Genomic DNA, 21,365 nt, shown 5'->3' with positions numbered 1-21,365 from the left:
TTTAAAAATGAAAAAGAGAAGAAAGGAAGGAGAGAGATAGAGAGAGAGGTAAGTGATCAAACTGAATCTGACAACCCAAACTACAAACTACTGTTGAAAAAAAAAAAAAAAATAAAGAGAGAGAGAGAGAGAGAGAGAGAGAGAGAGAGAGAGAGAGAGAGAGAGAGAGAGAGAGAGAGAGAGAGAGAGAGAGAGAGAAAGAAAAAGATATTATCAACTACTTTTTATTTCTTGGTTGCAAGGGCGGGGTGGGAGAATAGAGCAGAATTCTGCTTTGCATCAGGAGTTGACAGGCCTATTAGTAGACCACGATGAAAGTCGCATCTGGAAATGTTCAAACATCCACAATCACTGAGAGACATAACTAATGGATTCAAATCAAATAATACTCATGACTAGCAACGCATTTATTTGACAGATCAAGCATTCGACTCATGGAGGGAAAACAAGCATTTCCCCAAGTACTTCAAACCTTACGCCATACCATGATATCATTGGTTCTTTTTAATATTTAGAAATTTGAACAGACACAAAGCATTAGTCCCTGTAGCAATCATACAAATAGTTGTTCAGCAAAGATGAGCATGACAAAACACAGGACCATTATATTTGCCATAGCAAATCAAATGCATAACTGAAACTAAGAAGGCATGAAGAAAAATACCCCCCCCCCCCCCAAAAAAAAAAAAGACAAAAAAACCAAAAACAAACACAAACAAGAAAAAAAGACAACAAAACATATGCTTATGTTCGATACTTCCAATGAATATAGAATGGACACGATTCAGAGAACACTACCATATTTTCTGCTCAAAATAACCCAGTCCTATACTGCTCAAACATTAAAAACCAAAATTATCTCTATTGACATGCAATAGAAGTCAGCTAAGGGATTACCAGGCAATGTTATATCAGTCGTGGCAGTGATTGTATCACGGGTAGTTGTTACCCACCTGCATACAACTATTTAAAAATATTTTTGTTACCCATTTGCATAAAACTATTTTAAAAATTTATTTATCATTAAATTGACTAACATACATTGAAAAGAACTGCTGATTCTTATTTTAATATAACAAGTATTCCAACCTCTAGTGACAGAGAAAATGTTTTTTAAATGTCTTGACCACAAAATCAAGTTATTGTCAAATCAAGAGAAACCATACAGGCAATAATATATTCAGAAAAATTGGAGTTGATATTGATAATGAGCACTATTCACTGAATAAAAAGACCAGAAATCTCCATCAAATTAACTTATTGCCTATATGAGATGATGACAGCAATGGCAAAACAAGAAAGAAAAAAGCATGAATGGAATCTTTTCGTGACCATTAAAATAATCTTTTTTCTTTTTTCAAAAAAGAAGTTGACAACTGAACTTCATCGCCACCACAATCACCAAATTCTGGGTATCCATTACTGATCATCTAACTCTAATACTCATACCAGTGCAGTGAAAAGTAAACAACACAGCAGATTTTTTTCAAAAATTGCCTTCAGAATTAAAATTCAATTACATCATGATCTACATTTTTGAACAATATAAAAACATTTTAAAATAAATCATTTTTTTAATGAATAAATAAAAAATAAAATAAATCATAAAATCATCACCTCAAAAATTAACTATAAAGCAAACTGGATATACTCTAAAACAAAACCAAAAAAAAAACCCAACATGCCTGTTAGATAAACAAGTTAGATCAAATCTTATCAACCTGCTTTCCCACCCCCTCCCTCCAAAAGAAAAAAAACCCAAAACAAAACAACTTGGTATAAAAGGAAACAAGTGATCCACTCCATAATAGACAAGAAATCCTCTAGTCATCCTCTTCCAATATTAAATCACGCGAGGTTTAATAAACTGCGACTTTCATCGTGGTTTTTTAGATACCTTTCCCAAAATATGTACATTAACAAAATAAATATCCAATGCCTAGAAAAGCTTTAATGGGGACAATGAAATACCACATGTTTACATCATGATCAAGCACAAAGATGCAAAGGATGGTGTTAATCATAATGTGATGACAAAGCCACAAAAAAAAATTTAAAAAATTAAAAAAAATAAAATTGGATGTCTGTGGATATCTTATGATGATAAAATCAGTAACTCTGAAAGGAAAATCCTTGAAAGCATACCTTCCATTGAATCTGCATCACCTTCTGAAACCAACTCATCGTCAGAGCATATGTTGAGTATATTGACAAGCATTTCCGTCACTGATAAAAAAAACCCAAAAAACATTTGAGATAATGAACCCAAGGAGACGCTACAAAAAGTGATAACATGATGCTAGCATTGAAAATACAAGAGAAAATGTGGAAAGCACCTATAAGAGTATTCTGAATATGAGCTGTTTGTTTTAAGTTTGTAAGGGCTTTACAGCACTTGCAACACATTTAGGCCATTTCAGCTTGTAAAAAGGAAGAAAATGGAAAAGGCAAACATTTTTTTATAAACTTACAATTAAAAGAACTCAACAAAAGTATAACAAAGGGGATTACTTCAAATAGCGAACAGAAGTTCCAAGTGCAATATACTATCAGTGTATTTAAAAGTCTCATTCAGTCACAGGCACATGATCTAACTGAGGTATACACTTAAATGTTTACAAAATATATTCAAACAAAAACGATAACAATCTATAACAGATTAGTAAGGGGGAAAAAACATCTCTCAAAACTAATACTATACACCTGAGTGTTTCCCTCTCAGCCAAAGACTCTGGCCAGTACTTAGACAAAATCCATTCCAAAACAAGGACAAAACAATGTGGAAAAGAAGAAGAGTCACAGGGAGTCACAATAGTGGCCTTCACGCCCTCCATGGGAGGTTAAAACAATAATTGCCTCCTGGGGCAATAAAGATTACTATCATTTCTTTTCTTTTTAAAAAAAATATATGAATATTCACTTGGTCACCAATGTTTCTCAATAGGCTAGTAATAATATGAATTACAACTAAAGAAAACTGAAGTGACTCTGCAAACTGAAAATGGGTACAATCTTGGGGGAAATGTGTACAAGCGTACAATCACTGAAAATGCGTACAATTTCGCATTTTTTGCAGTAGGTTGGCAGCTCTGTTTTATGCATACTCTGAAGAACTTATTTCAGGTATAAATATCCTATTAATGAGTCAAAATAAATTATGTTCCTACAACATTTAACGGTTAACTTCAAAATGAAGGAAGATAGTCACCAATGATTACTACAAACCATAGCAACTTACCTTTTTCTCCAACAAAAGGTAGTGACCAAGTGAAAACATCCATAAAATTTGGCAGCCAGTATGGATGGGGGGAGCAGTTGAACTGTCTAATATTCATCACATTATTTTCATACTTCAAAATAGCAGCTGTGAGGGAAGAAAAAATATATCTCAATTTTAAATGAATTATAAAATGGCAACTCATTACTTTGCACAACTATAAAGACATTTCACAATTCTCCACCAAAATGAAAAATCAATATAAAAAGCAAAGGAAAGTTAAGGAGTCATTCATCCAACTGAACATAGTGAAAGTATTATTGAATTGTGGCGAGAGCATAGCAAATTCTTGTCCTTTCTCATTTATGTCAAAATATTATTTTTGTACTGTGATGCAGCAAAACATTCAAAAGTATAAAATAACACCAAAGTGAAATGAGAAAAATCAATGCATTTCATTTAAAAAACAAAAAAAATCACATAACAGACAAGATACCTGGTAGAACATTAAATTTTTTTTTATATTACAGAAACAATTTTCTCACTACTCTACAATAAAAGAAGATTGAGAGGATAAATAGAACTTAATACATTTTCCCAAATTAAAATAAAAGTTCAAAATATAACATTTCCATATGACCAAGATGCCTTGATATTATTTGACTTTATTATTTTAAAATTTAGAATTTGTAATAATAACAAATTGGGAAATTTGCCTTTTATCCTCACTAACAAAAAAAAAAACTACCTTCCCTGAATTAAAGCATGCAAAAGTCAACTTCGTCACAAATTTCTGGTAACAATGATCAAGACTTTAAATTATCTTAAAATTCTCAACATACCCTATAAAACGGAAACCGAATCCAAATATATAATTAAAAAACATAGAAAATTCAAAATTCATAAAAACTATGTAGTATTCTACAAATTCAGTACGCAACTGTCGAAAATAGTTTGAAAATATCCATACACGTATATTAAAACAGGCACAAAAAGAAGGGATCCTTCACATGTTTTTTCAATTCCCATGAAAGAGAGAAACTATGTTTACCGAAAGTTCATGAGGACAAAATGTTCCAGCATATTCAAATTTGAACATTTCCGGAGAACCTGACAAATTTTAGACTAAAAGGGAAATGTCTCCATAAATACATCTCCCTTATATTCATAGTTATCTAGGACAAAAGACTGGGAATTCCGTTTCTAAATTAATATATGCTAAATGTGGAGTAAAATTTTGACCACTGCAACTAATGTCAGTAACTAATATTTGGTCCATAAACTCCCTTCTGCACTACAATCTTCAAGAACCTCATGGGAGTTTATTTAATTTTAATCATTTTACTCAAATATTGAAAAATTAATCATATATGACTACATACCTTTGTTGTTGTACACATCTAAATAGTTTGGTGCTGAAAATATTGTTATCAACGATGGAAAACCTGTAGTTTGACTTTTCCTATACATCCTATACCTGAAATGGGTAAAAGGAGAAAATAATTCCATTAGCTTCAGTCATAATAATAATAATAACAATAATAATAATAATTTTAAAAAATTTTAACTTTAAAAAAAAAAAGGAATCTCATCATAGACTGTGATTTGTAGTGCGGGGCGGTCCTTGGCAAGCTTAAGGACCACGGTCCTACGGTCCTTGGGAAATGAAGACCGCAAGGACCGGTCTCTAGACCGGTCCGTTCATTCTTGAACCGTTAAAGACCGCTACACGATGAAAACCGTGGCCTACAGGAGTAAAACACACGGAGTAGTCACACTCATTTCAAATTGTAACCTAATTAGAGAAGAGGGGTGATGCCTTCTTTATTTGCTCACCGTACTTCATTGTTACTTCGATAATTTAATAAAATTTGAAATTTATCCCCATTAACGGAGATAATGGCATCGCCCAAGGCGTTGATCGAGTTGTTCGTGGCGTTGATACACACACGCAACTCCTACCCCCCCCCTCCCCCCCCCCCCCCACACACACACATTAGAGGGCAGCGAGCATTGAAGAGTAAGAGAGAGACGTGAAGTTATAATAAGAGGGGGTGGATGAGGTGATAAGAGGGGTCGATGGTGACTTTTCGCCAGATCTAACAAACTCAGCTACCCATTCATTGCTGAGTAGACAGGGATTCAGAAAAAAATCGACTGCACCCGGATCGATCTCTGGCCCTTTGCGTATAAAGAGAGTGCTCTATCAACTGAGCTATCGGGGTCCCCAAATATTCTATTGGACCTTTTAAAAATACAGACGTTATAACTGTTTTTTTTTTGGACGGAAGAAACTAATGAAACTCATATTACTTGATTAGTTAAAACACCAAACGAAATTTTAATATTATTGTATTATTTTAAATGACAACAATGCGATAGAAAGGAGTGGCGACAAGAGATGGACAAAAGAAAACAAAAAATCAGACTTGCAACTTGCTAGGTTCGACTCACACACACAAAACACACATCTTTAGTAGTCACATACATTTCAAACAATAACCCATTAGAGAAGAGGGGTCATGCCTTCATCATAGATCATTGTCATTGCGATCATTATGGTGTAGTAAATTTTGAAATTTACCCCGTATAATGGAATCGTCCAAGGCGTGCGCCTCCTGTTCCCCCCATCTCACACACGAAAGGGCGGTTTGCGGAGTGGAGGGAGGTGGTCGTCTGCCTCTATGGTCGTCTGTGTCGTTTAGTGTATGGCAAAGGGGGGTGGGTGCGATTAATTAAGTGGGATGGGTGGTGATTGGTGGAAGATAGGCAAAGGACCGAGGCAATGAACCGCTGGGGAAGTAGTATGGCGCGAGACCGTTGAAAGGTGATAAGAAGTGAGGACCGCCGGCGGTCTTCCTCTTTGGGACTGGACCACGGTTCACAGCTAAAAGACCGTGGGACCGGTCCTCGGTCCGGTCCTCAGCGCGGCACTAGTGATTTGTCTTCTGATCACTGTCAGAAAAAAAGACATGTGCAAAATAAAACTAAAATGACGCCATGCTACTAAAACGAATAGTGCAACATTATTTGAATAAAAGGAGTTTGGATGAACAATCTTACCCAGCATCTTGTGCTTCGTGTGCTCTTATTATCGACAACAAATTATTCTGCTGTAAAAAATCACAACAAGCTGCATAGCTGTAGATGAAAGAAAAGAATATGAGTCAGTTTCAAATTGCAAATGTGGTAAAAACACCAAAACCAAACGACTTGGAGGAAAAAAATTAAAAAGTATCATAATAATAGGTCATGAATGGAGAAGTGTTGTCCTAGAAAACAGCCTCCATCTCATTAATTTTTTCTATCTTCTTTTTTTAGATATCAGGTACCAGGTGACAATAATAACAAAAAGTCCTTTCTCCTTTTTTAACTTTCTCACTTTTTTCACAAGCTATTTTTAACTGGAGAACATTCCAATACACAAAATGATAAATCTAAAGGAGCTGGATATTTTTTTTCCATTCATGCCACCCTGATATATCTGAATGAGTGTGTAGTCTACAATTATTGAACTGTTGATGCATTATTTCGCCCTTGTTTCAAAAATAGATAAACTGAAAGCATTGAATTTATTATCTGTTAAGAGTTTGTCATAAGCCAAATATTTTAAGCTTTGTTTGTTATCTGTGTAATGGAATATAAGTCGATTTTGGGGGTTTAAATAATTTATTGAGTTATCCCCCTTTGTAACTTAAGCTTGATATACTTAGGTTCTTTGCATGCGATTTTTACCATGAAGCACCTCAAAATACAAGGAAAGCTTCCATGTGCTTATAGAAATAGTGTATCCGCACAATATATCAAATTTTGAAAAAAATCCCAGCCGACATCTTTGACCGTTTTGAGCCTTGAAGTTGACAAAAATTTGTGATTTTGGTGCACGTCGCAGTACGCTATGCGTTATTGTTCGAAAATTTGTAGTACTAGACCCATATTTTTGCTATATTATGTTGGACCATATGTTATTTATTGAGATACAAATCATCAATGACCAAAAATGAAACATTAATGTCATGAAAAAAAATATTGAAAAAATTCATTTTTTGCCTAACAGCACGGGGAGCCATATTCAAGGGCAGATAACTCCAAAAGTTGATAAATATTTTCATGTTCCTTCAAATAATTGTAATCTATGCTAACAGTTGTACAGGATAACCAAATTTGAGAGAGTTAGCTTGATTAATAAAAAATTTATAGCCTCTCAAAAATGGACCCACGAGCAAATTTGATTTTCACTCGTTTTGAGACAAATTTTTTAAAAATTGTAAAAATTTCAAATATCCATATTCTGAACTGAAAATTTGGTATTCTTCATGTCTCATAAGTATCTTCAATTGAGCCAAGTTTGAGGAAAATCAAAAGGGGTGTGGTTCCCACCCTTGATCCACTGACGTGGAATGGCCCTAATAACTTTCTTGATAATGTACAAAACTGTACCAAAATACAGTTTGAAATGTCACAATTTCTGTGACATAGCACATAACTGGTTTCTAAGCTGGCCAACCTCTCGGCTCAGAAGGCTTTCACACAGTTGACGCAACAAAGTCTTTCACCTCAACACGACGAAAATTGGCAACAAAGTTCAACATTAATAGGTGAAAACCTCAAGAACTTCGACTGGCAAAACATTGAGATGTGTATATGCCTTCAAATGGTTTACATCTGTAGAAAATCAATATAAACATTCAAAATCCCGACCCAACAACAGTGGTGGTGATGCAAAAACATATACGCAACAAAATTTCCTAATCAATCTTCTGCATGTTTCAGAGCAACCTGGACAATATATTCGTCAACGTGCGCCACTTGACATTGGTTTGAATCAAGAATATTTTCAGCAAATTATGAAACATGATCATCATCTTAAAGCGTATGAAATACAAATGCACCAATGTCTTATGGACTCTGATGAAAAGGCGAGAATTGAAGCCCGACTCTTGTTCATGGGTTAAATGAATTGTGATAAAAAATTAATTGAAAACATTTGGTTGAGTGGTGAAGCTCACTTTTACATGAACAGATACGGTAAACTGCCAGACCATTTTTTTTCCTTTTCTTCTGATGATGAGGGAATATTGTAACTATCAACAGTAAACGTCATTTGGAAAGGCTAGGGCAATGAGTTGGGGTTGAAGATTGAGAAAACCCACGGTTCCAGCAAGATGGAACAACCCCTCATGGATATAATTCAATGTATAGATGGTAAGGCGATCCCTTATATCAACAGGTTATCAGTTGCAACAGCCCAGACATGTGTCCTTTATTTAGATTTCTAACTGTGGGGGTTTCCAGACGACAGTACAGACTTGAAAAAAACAATTTACCACAATATTAAAGAGAATTCCAGTTAAGGTGTCACCATGGGTGCAAGTTAACGGGGATCAATTTGCCTGAAAGACAGACCGGCGAAGCCATTTTGCCTGAAAAAGATGTTAAATTAATATGTTGCAATCTGCGACTTGTCGTTTGAGTGCCAACCTTCCCAGAGTGAAATGTGTCTTTAATGCTATGATTCTAGAAGTGTTTTTTTAAAAAATGTTATTCGTCTGCACGGTTGAAAAAGTGCAAAAATTGATCTGATGCAAATTACAAAATTTATATATAAAAACTGATACCGAACCCAAATCAAAATAAATGATCTTCGTCTTTTTAAACACTCAATTGCAGCAATCTCTCATGATGACAGAATTATCTGGTTTATGGAGACACCAAGATAAGTCATCACTTTAAATCAGAATAAGGCTCAGAAATTGCAATACCTAGGCCTATTGCAATTCGAAACAACCCAAAGAATTGATCAAGAGACCCTAACCATTGCTTGTTTTGAAGTGTTGGTATAGGTTGTAGTAGTGATGGTGGGTGGTTATTGTAGAAGTCGTGGTAGTGATGATGGTGTGGTTATGGTAGTTGTAGTAATAATGATGATGTGATAATGGTTGTTGTAGCAAGTGGTTTGTTTTTGTTTTTAAGGGTTTTACGGCGCTTGTAACACATTTAGGTTATATCAGCGCCAGTAAAAAAGAAGAAAATGGGATAGTAAAAAGTTCTGGAATTACAATTAAAGCACCCAAGAAAAAGTAAGACAAAAGGGGAACTAGGAACAAATAGGGATCAGATGTAGAATCCAAGAGCATACCACCAATGTACTTAGTTTGAGATCACCTATAAGTCTCATCCGGACACAAGCACATAATCCAACAAAGAGGAGTACACTCAAATGCTTACATTATACATTAAAAATAACAAATTTAATAATACATAACAGAGAGATGATTTACAAGGAAAAAAAATATCATCTCCCAAAACAATAACTATGCATTTGACTGTTTCCCTCCCAGCCAGGACTCTGAACAGGGCCAGGACAAAACCAAGTAATCTCATTCGCCAGGACAAAACCAAGTAATCTCATTCCAAGACAAAGACAGAAAGCATGTTGGAAAATAGATATAAGGGGATAGAAGACACAGTATGTACCTCCCTGCCCGCTATGGGAGGTCAGGATCCCCACCCAGTTGTAGCAAGCGGTAGTGATGATGACGTTGTGTTGGTGGTTGTAGTAGTATTGGTAGTGATGACGTGTTTATGGTGGTTTTAGTAGGAGTGGTAGTGACGGTGTGGTGGTGGTGGTTGTTGCAGTAATAGTGGTGATTATGACATGTGGTGGTAGTTGTACTAGTGGTGATGGTGGTGGTTGGGGGGCAGCCTTGGAACAATATAACTTCATTGGAATTTGATGGAAGTTGCCCGTAACCGGGAATTTTTTGCTCCAGACCGGATGTCTTCCGTAGTGAAACAAGGGTTTTGGCATCACTGTAAAATACCATGGTTTCGTATATCATATTACTACTTCTGGTGTACATATATACTTAATAGTAGAGTTATAACAATGTAAATTTTTAACGAATTGTCTTTTCCTCAAAACAATTTTAAAAAAACAAAAAACATCTATTCAAGACATTTGAAATAATTTTTTGGTCAAAAGGCCTGAAAGTATTTGTTTTTACTTTTTTTTTTATCTTCGTTACTGCAGCCCAGTGGTTACTAAGTGGAGCACCCCTTATAATTTATCAGACTAATATCATCTCTCTAAAACCAGATGACGTTTATAAAGTTAACATAAAGATTAATAGAACACTCATGTTTGATACTGTGCTTAACTAATTGCAATCTATAAATAACCTCAGGTCTGTGGGGGACAACCAATAGTGTCTTCCACCACTCTAAACTTTCTTCGTGAATTTCTGAAGTCTTAGAATTAGGTGACTTGGGTTTTGCAAGGGACTTGGCTAGAGACCGTGCGTGTGGGAGAGAGATGAGTGGACTTTCTTTTAAGATATTTTCCACATGTACATCACATCTCAGAGCATAACCCTTTCTGTAATGCTTTGAATGGCCTTCAGCTGGGCTAAAGCTGTTGGAATTTACTTATGACCATTCCCTTTTGTCTTCATTATTCTGAGGTGCCCGTGACTCAAGAAGTTGCAGGCATAGACTCTAAATCTATCCAACGACCCTTGGGTGTTGCATACTATCTATCATTACATTGGCATTGAAATAACCTTTATAATGTATCGCAAGCCCCTTTCAACTTCTAAAACTAAATCAAACCAAACTTTCTCTTTGGGTAAATATTAAGAACTTACCTGTAGAAATATGAGCACCCTCTGACAGTGTTGTGCGTGAAATGTTCAGATGATTTTTCATTACCAAAGTCTTCAAGTGGATCAGACCATAGCAAATCGCACATAGGCCCAAATGCAGGTGGCTCCTTGAACCGATCCAACTGAAAACAAAGAATAATGATTTAGAATATAAAGGGGGGGGGGGGGGGGGGGGGGGGGAAAGAATAGGAAAAAAATAAAAAGTAAAGTAAATGCTTCTTGATCCAAGTCTGCTATGAAAAACAATATAAAATCATCTTTACTTTGTTAAAAAATAAACAAACAAAAAGGAAACAGTACTTTGCACTAAGAGAGGAAAAGGTATACACTCTCCCTCTCGGTTTCTTTCCCCCCTCCTGTTCCATCATTCTTTTTTTAATTTCATAATCACTCATAATTTTCTCGTCCTCCTGTTGCCATAGATTATCTCCATCTATCTGTCTATCCATTTCGTCTTTTGTTTCTCTCTTTTCTCTTCTTCCCCTCCACCTGTTCTCTCTATCTGCCTCCTTCCTGTTCCATCATTCTCTTTTTCATTTCATAATCACTCTTTCCATCTTATCTCATCATCCTGTTACTGTATCTAAATGTCTATCCATTAACTTGTTCTTTTACTCTTCCTCATATTCCAGCGTCCATCTCTAGTCAACTCAGTTGGGAGGGGGGAAGGAAACAGTACATTGCACTCAGAAAGGAAAAGGTATACACTCGGTTTCTTTCCCCTCTTGTTTTTCCCATCCCCCTTCCTGTTCCATCATTCTCTTTTTCATTTCATAATCACTCTTTCCATCATATCTCATTCTTTTACTCTTCCCGACATTCCATCGTCCATCCCTAGTCAACTCTGTCGTTCTGCGAATCATATCGAGGCAAGCTCACGGTCACGCCCACAAAACCACAATCTTCTCGCATTCGACCAACTCAAGAAAACTATCGACCTAATGTGATTAGTAAATTTATTCATTTATCAAATATCTAATTAAATCATCATTATAATTTGAATTTCTTGAGATATTTCGAAATAAAATCGTGCAGGGCAGGAGGCCATTTTGCATCATTTATGATCATGTGATCCTGGGGACCAATGAGAGAGAAGGATTCAAGGGTTGGTTACCATGCATGGCCTACTTCTGTTTACATAACTAGAATTTGACTAGCCATGTTTCAGTGTTTTAATTTGTCCACTCAGTGTGGTCAAACAGCTAAAAACAAACTTAGAAACGCAGGGTTGGATTTCCCCTTGAGAAAAAGTACCAGTTTACCAGAGTGGCATTCGTTTGAAAATGATCACTCTTTCAATGACTGAAAACAGACTATTATCTCTTTAAAAATTAATTTTAAATACTTGAAAGACATTTAATGAGAAAAGTATTACTTTATGCTAGAAAAATGAGTTAAAAAATCAAAAATTGAAGAGAAAAAAATAATAAAACGTATTTTCACACTTTCAGTCACTTTTTCTTTGTCTTCTCAGTTCAGTGAGATGTACCTTCCAGACCAAACCGTCATACGGCATCACATATGTTATCAGAAGATATTCCTTTTTTTATTTGATAAATCAGAAATTTGCCAACCCCCCCCCCCCCCCAAAACATTTCCATACATTGTTACAACCAAAACAACTTTTTTTGTTTGTAGATGTAGAGGTTTTACGGCGCTTGCAACACTATTATGTCATTTCAGCACCAGTATAAAGGAAGATAATAGAGGAAAAGTTTTAGATCTGAAGTTAAAATATGAAAGAAATACAGGTCCGGTTCAAATAAGGAAAAAAGATTCAATGAGCAAACCACCAACGAGCCTATTTTGGCAGAATTAAAAGTTCCTTCAAGACACAAAGGCCCCCCGCTATGGAGGATACATTCAAATGTTTACAAACTACAATGTTTATATCTTCCAAACATAACTATAAAAGTCCACAACAGAGAGATAATTTAAAGGGGAAAAAATATCTCTCAAAAATAAAGACAACATTTTACCTACTCCCCCTCAGCTTAGGATTACGCTAGGACCAGGAAGGAAAAAGAAAACAACATAAAAACCCCCCCAAAAAACAAAAAAAACCCCACAAGATCAAGCATTCTCAATTTCAATCAAGAGCAATGACAGAGAGCAACATCGAAAGGGAGAATATATACAGTGATTCTTTTTTCTTCTTTCTGATTGGCGAGTGGTTTGCTAATTGGTTCGCTGTACTAAATTTAGTACCATCTTTCATGCACGCAAAACAAAACAGCTAAGTCTTGTTTATTTTGTATCGTTGAGCGGCTCGAAAAATGCACTACCCTTACATCAACCCAAACAAAAGGCATTGTTTATAGCCAAAATAAAGGAGATATTTTTGGTAGGTAGGAAACAAATGGTATGAAAAAAGCACAATATACAGCATTTATAAAAGACAGAACAATAACCTTTCTGATATCATCAAGGGTGTGTATTTCTGGAGAGAGTCCTCCATGTACACAGAGGAATTGTTGATTCATCAATGCTGCCAAAGGCAGGCAGTCAAAGGCTTCCATGCATGCATCATACACCCTTTCAGTGTACTTGATTTTACCTGGAAATGATTTTTAAAAATCAATTTAAAAATATTTTTTGTTGAAGAGGAATAACACCTTTTCAAATAAATAAAACAAAGAGTCTAAAATTATCATATATTAATCAGGAATACTGTCTAAAAAGATCAAAATAATAGGATGAGCATTATTTAAAGCAGTGTCGATAAATCATTTCAAAACTATTTATCAAACCAGCCAAAGGCAACATTTGTACATTGCAATACACAGTCATAAATTCACTGGCAGTGAGGATTCTTGAACCCTAGCTGCTAAAATTTTAAGGAAATAACACTATGAAGACAAAAGAAAATGGGAAAGAAAGTGAGAACTGCTTAAACGTTGTGACCATTCCCATGTAAGGGCTGCACGGTGATTGGCTGCTAACATGAAATTTAGCTCACAGGAATTTCAGACACCATTCAGAAATTTCAAGGTTGAAACAGGAATTTCAGCAAACAAAATCTTATGTGTTTAGAATTATCCGATATGTAAACAAAGTCAAATACAATCCAAAGAGGCCCCTTTTCAAATTAAGTAAAGCTCCAAAGCCTTATGGTGGTGGTTGTGTTTGTAGTGATGATGATGATGATGTGGTGGTGGTTGTAGTGATGATCAGGTGGCAGTGGTTGTAGTAGTGACGATGTGGGTTGTTGTAGCGGCAGATCAAGATGTAGTAATGATGCTTTTAGTAGTTTTATAGAAGTGATGATTATGCAATGGTGGTGGTTGCAGTAATGTTAGTAGTCACGATGTCATCATGATGGTGGCTATAGCTGTAGTGGTAGATGATAAAGTGGTGGTGGTTGTGCTTGAAGTAGTATAGGTGATGACTTGATGGTAATTGTAGTAATGTGGTGATGATGATGTGATAGTCTTGGTGATTGTATTAGTGGCAGTGATAATATGTGGTCGTGTTGATTGTAGCAGTACAGTAGTGGTAGTGATGATGATGTGGTTGGTGGTGGTTGCAGAGGTAGTAATGTTTTTTTTTTGTTTTTAGGGGTTTTACGGCGCTGGCAACACATTTAGGTCATATCAGCGCCAGTAAAAAGGAAGAAAATGGGATAGTTAAAAGTTCTAGAATTACAATTAAAGCATCCAAGAATAAGGCAGACAAAGGGGAATTGGTTCAAATAGGGAACAGATGTAGATTCCAAGAGCACACCATCAGTGTACTTAGTTTGAGATCACTAAATGTCTCATCCAGACACAAGCACAGGTCCCCGCCATGAGGAACACACTCAATTGTTTACAAATCATACATATGTAAAAGTAAAAATAATACAGTACATAACAGAGAGACGATTTACAAGGAAAAAAATATCATCTCCCAAAACTAACTACACAATTGACTGTTTCCCTCTCAGTCAGGGTATCCGGCCAGGGCCAGGACAAAACCAAGTAATCCCATTCCAAGATTCCAAGACAAAGACAGAAAGCATGTTGGAAAACAGATATTGGAGGAGAGAAGACACAGTATGTACCTCCCTGCCCTCTATGGGAGGAGGTAGTAATGATGATGACGTGGAGGTGGTGGTAGTGATGATGGTATGATAGTGGTTGTTGTGGCAGCAGTAATAATATTGGGATGAACATAGATGAAGTGGTGGTGATGACAATGAGTTGTGGCAGTAAAGTGATGCTGTGGTGTTTGTGATGACAATCAAAGAGGGGTGGAGACTTTCCTTGGAAACTTTACCAGATTTTGACTGATATCGCCCGTAACTAAAAAAAAAAAATTTTTTTAAACCCAACAAAACAAAAACCCACTACATAAACATTTAAAAAATCATTTTAAAAAAAGGGTAGTTTAACTTACACTCTTGTTTGAATGTGAAATATTCTGTAAGATGACGACACTCATGATTGCCTCTTAACAGGAAGAATGTTGAAGAGTACAATATTTTTAAAGCCCAAAGGTAAAGAACACACTGAAAGAAATCAACAACAAAAATAATTATTTTTTCTTTTATAAAATATGCATTTAGTAATTAGCCTCATTTATTTGCATGATTTTAAATAAGTCTCAACAACTAAAAACAATATATATATATATATATATATATATATATATATATATATATATATATGAACATCTGCATTTTAGTAATTACTTTCTTATCAAATTCACCAACTTATCCAGCAGAAGACAGTAAACCGAGTATATTATATATTATATTTTATAAATTACAATTATCAGTATATATATAATATATATATATATATATATATATATATATATATATATATATATAAATCCAAAAGAATTCACTCATTCTGGAATCTACAAATCCAAACTGAAATAGGATTTTCAATGCAACACATTTTAGAAGTTCTTTCTTAAATCCATTGTTTGAAAACACAATAATCCTGGAATTAATTTTCAGGGAAGATCCTGAAAACAAAACTGAGGATTAGAACAGAAAAAAAAAGTCCATGCAGCCTGTATGTTGTATTGAATTACAATACATTCATAAACTAGCAAATAATTTAGTTAACAATATATATAATAATAATAAGAAGCATATTTATATACCGCCTTTCGTCGAAACCTCAAAGGCGCTTTTAAAAAATAATTTTTAAATGTAGATCTGTTACTAACCTCGATACTAAAATATCCCCTGTCTACATAATCTCCTAAGAAGAGGTAACGTGTGGAAGCTGGATAACCACCTACTTCAAATAATTTCATCAGATCAAAAAACTGACCATGAATGTCACCACAAACTGAAAAATACAAGAAAAATAAATGCACTTTTATAAATCAACATTAGTGGCATTATATATAATGTAATAGTAGGAAAAGGATTTTATTTTTATTTAATGGGCTTGTTTTTTGTGGCACTTGCGGTAACATGTGAGTCAAAACATTGTAGAATAACAAGTAACGGTACCCATGAAAAAGTAAGACAAAGTAGACGTGTTGAAATAGGAAACATAATATTCCAGGAGCACACTATCAACGTGCTTAGTTTTTAGATCACCTAAGTCTCATCCAGACACCAGCATAGGAACCCACTTAAATTTTTACAGAATATATCCAGAAAAAAAATAAAAAAAGAAATCATCTAATAATACATAAGACTTACAAGGAAAAAATAAAAAAATCTCCCAAAACTAATATTAAACATTTGACTGTTTCCCTATCGACCAAGGACTCCAGACCAAGCAATCCCATTCCAGACAAGCACAGAAAAAATCTCGGAAAACAGATATAAGGGGGGAAAAGACGCAACAAGTGACCTCCTGCCCATCATGGGAGGTCAAGGACCAAACCAAAAAATTTGGTTCGAGTATTGCACCTTGACCATATTTTGTACTTTCTTATCCAATCCACATGTAATCACATAAAATATAACTCACTAAAACATAAATAGTTTAGTAACCGACAAACAGTTAAGCTTTACCTGTGACCGGAGCTTCGATGTCTATCATCGTCTTTTCTTGGCGCAATAGGGCAGCACCTTCATTGATAATGCGAAGGGCAACATCTTCAGTGACTCTACCTTCTAAAATAAAGTGCTGTTTCAAAACATCTGGTCGAGGCTTTCCCCTTGCATCAAAGGCTTCACTCATCGTAACTCGATGAGAAGGGGGAAAAGGAACACCTGAGAAAATCAAATAAACAAAAAGTGAGAACATAAAATTTTTAAAAACGCCAGATCTGACCCTTTAAAATCAGTATTTATCAGCTATATTATAATGGGGCTACAAGACTGAAAATCTGTCAGTATGGTATCTGTATACTCCTACTCTATAGCTAAGTTTTATTATTGTGAGAAAGCAGAAATAAGGATCACAAAATGGTGGTGACCAAGCTTCATAAAACTTCCACTCCACAATGAAACAAGACAGCAATAAAGATAACCGAGTAAGAGATTGAGCTCCTTTTATAAAGTTGTCCATTAATTGTGGCAAAATGGACCAAAACACATCATCACAAGCTCAGCTTAATAATGCATACATTTTTTTGAAGAGGCCTTCAGAACTTTTCTTTTACGGCTTCAGACTTCTTGATGAACATGCTATTTATCTATATGAAATAATCACTGTTTTTATTCTTTTCACAACGCATTGTTATGCATGGCGTCCATCCAAACATTCTGATGTTGATAATAGAGAGGGAGTTTTATAAGAAAGGAGAAAAAAACCCATCAGATTGAGACTTCCATCAATAACATTAGGAGTTGGATCTCAATTCATCACTGGGGGGGGGGGGGGGGGGGGGGGGGGGGAGAGAGGAGGAAGAGGATATAAAACCACTGCTGTGCTTCTAACAGATTGAATACAGGCTTTTGAATAAATGGAACAAATTAAAGACAAGCATTTTGCTTTTGGCACATGGGACAATTTGATGTAAAAATCTACACTAGCTACATTCATTTCAGACAAAACAACTATCCGTACTTCTCACATTTGAAAAACTACCTCTACTCAAGAAAGACATGTGGCATCAAGCAGAGACTAAAATAACAAACACAAAAAATGATAACAAGCTATATTAGTCTGTTGACTCAGTGACTCACTCATTTTGGTTTAATATAACATGGACATTAAAGATTTAATTTCATGAGTAACAAATGAAGACAGTATTTAGCTGAACAGCTTTAATTACAGGACATGGATGTCAATGGTTAAAATGATTGAAACTGAAAACTCAAATGTCAACCTTTTTCTCAAACTGAAAACGTCTTGGATCCTCAGAGTGAGTGAAGCCTAACATATATACAGTGGAGTTTAGATAAAATCAATCTCGTTTAAAAACTTTTTGTCCAATCCCGTTATTTTCTATAATATATATACGAATCAATCAGATCCCATTAAAATAAACCTCTCAGCCATAGTGGCCTTCTTTCCTCACCCCAGACCCCTATCAGTTGCATTGACGTATGTGAGGCTGATGATACAGCCATATTCTACAAATATCTGTCTTGACAAGACATGTGCAATCTAGAGTGAAAATGGAAATCAACTACCACTCCTTATCATTGGCAAGGTAGTTAAACCATGGCGCTTTCCCTTGAAAATGGATAAGACAAACCTTACTTAAGTTTGATCCCAATATTACATACATTTCTGGTATTGCGAATCTGCTTCCATATATAAAAAGGTGGCAGAATTGGAGCTTCATTTCACTGGAAAAGATCAAACTATGACTAAAAAAATTTTGTTATCATTGACCATAATTTTTGAAAGCAGTAGATATCTTTAGTTACCAACCGTTGTAGTGAAATACTGCACAAACAAGAGAACTGGCACCTATGTTAATGAGATCCTGATTGTGTTGTATGGTGACTTTCACTGCTATGCCATTTTCTCAGCTTACCATTTCTTTTCCAATTGTTATATTTCATGATCTTAATCCGTGTCTTTTTATCTTTTTAAATTGTATCCAAACATCTCATATTCACAATATGTCTCATACTTGATATAATTAAGGTCTAACTACCAGGGTGAGAATGGCTGGTCACAAAAGGAGGAAATTTTTCAGCGCAAAGATAAAGATCCATCCATGTGACCATAACCTATAAATTTGAATTTCATTAAAATTTACTGAGATGCAATCCAAAATGTGTCTCGCAGCAATTTCTGACACCACTCAGTGGAATTTCCTAAGTTGAAAGTGTAATTACAACAAATGGTGGTTGTTGTAGTGGTGGAGGTTGGGATGAGATGGTGGTGGTTGTAAGGATGATGACGTGTGGGTGGTTGTAGAAGTAGTGATGGTAGGAATGATGACGTATGATGGTTGTATGATGTATTAGTGGTAGTGGTGGTAGAGATGATGTGGTGGAGGTGGTTGTTGTATTTATGGTTGGGATGATGATGTGCTGGTGGTTGTAGTAGTAGTGATGATGTGCTGGTGGTTGTAGTAGTAGTGGTGGGGACGATGATGTGGTGGTGGTTCTAGTAGTAGTGGTGGTAGAGATGATGATGTGAAGGCTGTAGTTGTATTTATGGTAAGGATAATATCAGGGATGTAAATGCAAAGTTGAAAAAAATTCTGAAATTCTGCGAGCTCATTTCAATAGTCTAAACTCCAAGTGACACTCCAGGAATGAGGTGATATACGGCCTTGTGATTGTGACAACATTTTTAGGACTTTTAAGTGATAAGTATCAGAATAAAATCTAAATTATTTTGTTTATGGATGGATTTTAATGATTTATGTCTCCTTTTTGTCAGGAGGAAATACCATTATTTGGTGTTGTTCATGCTTAAATCAGTGCCCATTTAGTATTATCCTTATCTTTATGGATTAAACAGGGTTAAATTAGTTTGGGGTAATGAAAAAATCAGAATTTTGGAATTCTTAACTTATTTTCACTGCACGTAATCCAACACCTAAACTTTTATATCAAAATTATATTCAAGTCAAAATATTACCCCCATTGACTAAAGGAATCTGACAATAATAAAAACTCGTACTCAAATTTCAACAGCCATATTATTACTAAGGCCAATTTTGAGATTGGAAAGATGGTCACTTCCCGATATTTATCATTTTCTCAGGCCTCAAACCCTTCTGCTAATAACAAAGGCAATTAGAAGTACATTACAATTACAATACTACATTATTAGGTTTAGAATCGTGTTAAAAGCCCTTTACTTTATTGGTGTAGCTTTCAATGAGAACAAACAAATTTGATTTTCCCCCCACCACAGTCAAAAGTTCGTGGCAGTCTCAACCAGAAATGAGACCCCATAGAAATTTCTCATTAAGACCAAGGCTAAGGGAAATGTATCTTCAGACTCATTATGACTGAAATGAATTGCAACACACAGGAATTACTTACAGAAACAGAAATACATTCCAACTGAGCCTTAGGAAGAAAGTGTAACAACAACTCAGCACTCAGTCATGAATACTCGATATGTATCCACAATCTTCTACTTTCGATTCTGCAGCCCATGTTTTGCTTCCGGTAAACTAAAAATAACCCTCCTTGTTTACACAACAGATGTGAATCTAGTTCCGAATTAAAATTAGGAAAATTCGGAAATTCGAACGCTATCAATCCTTAGTACTTCCGAATTAAAATTCGGAAGCTGTCGTGGAAATAAGTTGAATGGTGAAATACACGTATAATCATAACTGACACAACAGTAGTGTTAATTAGTGTTTCAGTACATTGAAAATGGATATTCACTACAAATTCTCTATATGTACAGCAGTATCTCTTATCACAAGAGTAGTTGGTAGTGAGGTATTAAGAAATATTTAAATAGTTTGGGGAAGCAAGAAAATGTGTGAAAAATAGGAAATCCTAATAATTCTGAAAGATTTACATCCCTGTAATATGCTGGTGGTTGTAGTAGTAATAATGGTAGGGAGGATGTATTGGTGGTTGTAGTAGCAGTGTTAGTGATGATGATGATGTGGTGGTGGTTGTACAGTAGTATTGGTTAGGATGGTGATGTGGTTTTAGTAGTAGTAGTAGTTAGTGAAGGTAGGGATGATGTGGTGGTGGTTGTAGTAGCAGTGATGATGATGTGGTGGTGGTTGTAGTAGTAGTGGTAGGGATGATGATATGGTAGTGGTTGTAATAGTGGTGGTAGGATTGATGATGTAGTGGTGGTTGTAGTAGTGGTATTAGGGATGATGGTGTGGTATTGATTGTAGTAGTAGAGGTCTTAGGAATGGTGGTGTTATGGTGGTTGTAGTAGTTGTGGTAGGGATGATGATGTGGTGGTGGTTGTGGTAAGGATGATTAGGTGAATGGTGCAGTATTATTGATCGGGATGATAATGTGGTGGTAGGGATGATGATGTGGTGGTGGTAGGTTGGTGATGTGCTGGTAGTTATAACAGTAGTGGTGATAGGAATGATGATGATGTGGTGGTTGTGGTAGGGATGATGATGTGGTGATGGTTGTAGTGGTAGGGTTAATGATGTGGTAGTTGTAGCAGTAGGAATGATGATGT

The 21,365-nt window shown here is 35.5% G+C and overlaps 1 protein-coding gene across 2 annotated transcripts in view; it reads right to left on the bottom strand.

Moving 5' to 3' along the window:
• Nucleotides 1–21,365, bottom strand: part of LOC144972913 (protein phosphatase 3 catalytic subunit alpha-like) — a 45,967-nt gene that overhangs the window by 22,791 nt on the left and 1,811 nt on the right. For both annotated transcript variants that reach the window (XM_078914716.1, XM_078914715.1), the window contains exons 2-10: nt 16,847–17,047; nt 16,042–16,166; nt 15,259–15,370; nt 13,293–13,438; nt 10,864–11,003; nt 6,281–6,358; nt 4,600–4,694; nt 3,239–3,364; nt 2,146–2,226 (exon numbers count right to left, since the gene is read on the bottom strand). In XM_078914716.1, the coding sequence (XP_078770842.1) occupies nt 2,146–2,226; nt 3,239–3,364; nt 4,600–4,694; nt 6,281–6,358; nt 10,864–11,003; nt 13,293–13,438; nt 15,259–15,370; nt 16,042–16,166; nt 16,847–17,047 (1,104 nt within the window). The remainder of the gene's footprint in view (nt 1–2,145; nt 2,227–3,238; nt 3,365–4,599; nt 4,695–6,280; nt 6,359–10,863; nt 11,004–13,292; nt 13,439–15,258; nt 15,371–16,041; nt 16,167–16,846; nt 17,048–21,365) is intronic.

Source organism: Berghia stephanieae, chromosome 5 (genome assembly GCF_034508935.2).
Source record: "Berghia stephanieae isolate SIO BIC M18660-M18661 chromosome 5, UCSD_Bste_1.3, whole genome shotgun sequence".
Taxonomy (NCBI): domain Eukaryota; kingdom Metazoa; phylum Mollusca; class Gastropoda; order Nudibranchia; family Aeolidiidae; genus Berghia; species Berghia stephanieae.
This window is presented reverse-complemented; position numbering and strand designations above follow the sequence as displayed.